General features: G+C 32.5%; 1 protein-coding gene across 1 annotated transcript; it reads right to left on the bottom strand.

Moving 5' to 3' along the window:
• Positions 1-176: 176 nt before the first annotated feature.
• Positions 177-1,043, bottom strand: LOC129916018 (trypsin-4-like). Its single transcript, XM_055995812.1, has one exon. It carries the CDS (start codon positions 1,041-1,043, stop codon positions 288-290), a length of 756 nt encoding a protein of 251 aa, XP_055851787.1. The 3' UTR covers positions 177-287.
• Positions 1,044-4,643: the final 3,600 nt, after the last annotated feature.

Raw genomic sequence — 4,643 nt, 5'->3', positions numbered from 1 at the left:
ATTCTTGCCCTGTCACTGTTTTTATGGTATTCTGAATTGCTCCATTCATTACAAAAAAAAATTACTTATTTAAAAAAAAGATAATTTTTTAATGCCTTTAAGTCACAGCTTGAAAATAGAAAAGAAATGATTCCATGTTTTCTACAAACTTTTTATATAGCTCTAAGGTTCCTTTATTCACATAGTTTATTTAATTACTAAAACAATTACATAAAATACTCTAAACAAAAATTTATTCACACACTTAAATAAACTTAAGCACTCTCTTTTTTTCACATTTTCATTATTCACAACTGTGCTCTGATAAATTTCAACACATTTGGAACCGATGTATAAACACCTGGTTTGCCTGGCTTAGCGCATTCATCTCCAAATGAACTAATGCCCACAATACGTCGATTTATAGAATTTATTAAAGCTCCACCAGAATCACCTTGACAACTGTCTTTGCCCCTTGCAGCAGCACACATCAATTTGTCCGAAATTTCCGTAGTATTATAGTCTTTGTTGCAAATTTCTTGATTAACAACTTGCAATTTTACAGCTCTCATTTTCTGTTGTCCTACGCCTGCAGTTGGAGCACCATAATAATGTACACCCCATCCACAAATTTCAACATCCGAACCATCGGGTGCTCTCTTTTCAGCCAATTTAGCTGGTTGACTTCTACTGTTAAATGTGATTTTTGGTCGAATCGTTAGAACGGAAACATCATTATGATTATATTCATCAGTGAAATTAGGATGTTGAGCAATTTTTATGACTTTATGAGAAGTTCCTTGATCGGCGATGCTCGATCCACATCGAATAGTCATGGAAGCAGAATCCTGTCCCTCAGTACAGTGGGCAGCAGTTAGAATTTTGTTAGCAGCTATAATCGAACCTCCACAAATATGGCCATTCGAATTTCGAACAGAAACTGCGTATGGATATTGTGTGATGTCTACTTCTTGGCCTCCAACAATTTTTCCATTAATTGGAATATTGGAGCAATTGACAAATGCTACGATGACAAGAAACACAATCACTGAGAAGGCCTTCATTCTAAATGTGACACAATGGAATTGACTGAAGAGATCTAAAAATTTCATGCTTTAAATAGGAGTTTTTTGTATGGATTTTTGGTGGAGATAGTACAAATTTTTATCTTAATTTTTGGATAAGCAAAGTAAAATTGTTTTAAATATTTATTTGAATTTATAATCCCTAAGCTAAAATAAACTAATTTAGCAGAACGTGGATACATTTGACAAGCTGCTGGTTGACGACCCGACGACGTGTTTCAAATCAACAAAAAACAAACATAATTTATAATATTTTTCTTCTACAACAAAGAATATTCAAAATATACAAGGTAGATACCAGTCTTCTCAAATAATATTTTTTTAAGCTTCACAAAATTTTTTTATTTTACTGGAATAGAGAGCAGGGGCGTACACTCCCTTGGGGCAAGCGGGGCGACGCCCCGGGGCCCCGACCGACCTCAGGGCCCCCACTGAAGACAATGCAGAGAAAGAAACTGTTAGCATAAATTGAGTTACGAAGTAAATTAAAATGAGTTTGAATCACTTCGGATACAAGGGAGACAAGTTATGTCATTCAGTGTAATGTATAATGTAGCCACATAATATATATTGATTTGATAAAAAGGTTACCCCAGGGGCTCCAAAAGGAAATAAACTGCTTTTTTAAAAGAAAAATTATAATTTTATCTTAGGGCCCCAAAAAATATTACTTGAAAAATCTTTGCAACCACAAATAATACATTAGGGGCCCCAAAAAAACAAAAAACAACTTCAAGCCAGAGCCCTGCAGGGACCCCAAATGCCTTTATTTCAGTACTTAAAAAAAAAATAAGTTAAAAAAAATTGTTCTTTTTTGCCCCAACATAAATACATCAGGGCACAAAACTAAATGCACAAACGGAATGCCACCGAATATTACATCAGATTAGAGGCTTCAATACCTATTAATTCTTGGCTCCAAAAAAATTATATTATATTTTAGGGGCCTCTAAGCACTTAATTTTGATAATTTTGAGGCCCGAAAAATTATTTTTCAGGGGCCCCAAAAGAAATAAACTATGTTTGATGATGGAAAATCAAATGTGTACACATTACTTTAGAACAGAGACCCCAAGAACTATCAATTCTAAGCTAATAAAATTTTATTTTAGGGGTCTCTTAATATTTAATTTTAGTTTTTCAGGGGCCCCAAAATAAAAAAAAATATGTCTGATGATGGAAACTCAAATATGTATATTATTATTACTTCAGAACAGAGGCCCCAAGAACTATCAATTCTAAGCTTCAAAAATTTTTATTTTAGGGGCCGCTAAATATTTAATTTTGAGGGCACCAAAATGAATTTTTCAGGGGCCCAACAATAAAAAAAAAATTATGTTTGATGATGGAAAATCAAATATGTACATGTACATTAGGGCGTTCGTTATTTTTGAATCAAGTTCCTAAGTGGAAAAACTGTTTCTAAATAATAAAAAAAAATCCTCTAATTTGTTCAGATTTTTATTTTGACACTAGATGGCGCCCCAAGAGGGTTAAAGTTTTTTAACATTTGAAATAGGTATGGTATAGGTATTTTTTTAGATATAGACTTCAATCAAAATTTTTTGATTGTCTACGTTAAACAAAAAGGTATAGATCATTTTTCTAGGACCAGGGGTTTAGTCAGGGCATGCATGGCTTTGTTGGATTTTATTTTATTTTTCATGCTACTCATTTGCTTGTTTAAATAAAACCTAAAACATACAAAAAAGCCATGCATGCCCTGACTAAACCCCTGGTCCTAGAAAAATGATCTATACCTTTTTGAAAACGTTGTTTAACGTAGACAAGGACCTCATCAAAAAATTTTGATTGAAGTCTATATCTAAAAAAATACCTATACCATACCTATTTCAAATGTTAAAAAACTTTAACCCTCTTGGGGCGCCATCTAGTGTCAAAATAAAAATCTGAAAAAATTAGAGGATTTTTTTTTTATTATTTAGAAACAGTTTTTCCACTTCGGAACTTGATTCCCGAAAAAAAACCTAAATAACGAACGCCCTAATGTACATATTACTTCAGAACAGAGGCCCCAGGAACTATCAATTCTAAGCTAAAAAAAAATTATTATAGGGGTCTCTAAATATATCATTTTAGGCAAAGTGCATTACGAACATATTAAAACATTAAAATAAACCTAAAAATGTATAAGCCATACAAAAAAAATGTATGGCGTATACGTACTTTTTTTGTATCAAAGGGGCCCCAAAATTTAGTCTTGCCCCGGGGCCCCGACGACTCAACGTACGCCACTGATAGAGAGTGTGTTAGTGGAAAATATTGGGCGCCATTTCTTTGTACGGTATTATTGTTAAGTCCGAATATAGCTAGTGAGACATGAAAAGAAAGGTCTTTTTGGGCTCTATTCATAACTGAAAACCGAAAGTTTGTAGGAGCTCGGGTTGCTGAATTATTTGCAATCGAAATATTTTTTTCCTCCTTCATTCGAAAACAGATATTTTCGGATCAAAGTGCCGAATCAAGCTTTTTTTTTACAGATATGAGATCACAGTGAACAATCCTATGCATTCAGCTAAAAAAATTCGAAATTTATTTTTTTAAGATTTTCGAAAATCATCCAAGGGGAAAATTTAAAATTTTTTTCCAAATCCAACGAATGAAATAATATTTTTTTACAGATATGAGATCAAAGTGAACAATCCTATGCATTCAGCTAAAAAAATTCGAAATTTATTTTTTTAAGATTTTCGAAAATTATCCCTTGTCTAAAAAATCACAATTTTCAAAAATTTTCTCCAAATCCATCGAATGAAATATCAAATGAGAGGACCCTTAAGACTGTATTCATAACCGAAAATCAAAAGTTTGTAGGAGTTCGGGTTGCTGAATTATTTTCAATTGAAATATTATTTTCTCTTCTCGCATTCGGAGTCAGATATTTTCGGATCAAACTACCGAATCAAGTTTTTTTTTTACAGATATGAGATCACAGTGAACAATCCTATGCATTCAGCTAGAAAAATTCGAAATGTATTTTTTTAAGATTTTCGAAAATTATCCAAGGGGTACCCCTTGTCTAAAAAATCACAATTTTCAAAAATTGTTTCCAAATCCATCGAATGAAATATCAAATGAAAGGACTCTTAAGACTGTATTCATAACCGAAAATCAAAAGTTTGAAGGAGTTCGGTTTGCTGAATTATTTGCAATCGAAATATTTTTTTTCTCCTTCATTCGAAAACAGATATTTTCGGATCAAAGTGCCGAATCAAGTTTTTTTTTACAGATATGAGATTAAAGTGAACAATCCTATGCATTCAGCTAAAAAAATTAGAAATTTTGATTTGTCTAAAAAGACAGAATTTCCCAAAATTTCCAAATCCACCGAGTAAGGCATAAAAAGAATGGTCTCTTTAAGCTCCATTCAAAGTTGAAAACTAAAAGTTGGTACTTCTAGCACTTTTACTACTTAGGTATTCCGACAGAATTTCACTACTACTCAGTGCTGTCTTCTGGATTGAGTAGAAAAAAACTCTTCTTTGGAATATTTCTTCAGTTTGTCATCGTTTATGGTGTAAATTATTACGATTAAACTGAAACCTTTTTATATTTCTT

The sequence above is a fragment of the Episyrphus balteatus genome, chromosome 1 (assembly GCF_945859705.1).
Source record: "Episyrphus balteatus chromosome 1, idEpiBalt1.1, whole genome shotgun sequence".
NCBI classification, from domain to species: Eukaryota; Metazoa; Arthropoda; class Insecta; order Diptera; family Syrphidae; genus Episyrphus; species Episyrphus balteatus.
Note: the sequence above shows the minus strand (reverse complement) of the source record. Positions and strands in the feature narration are given on the sequence as shown.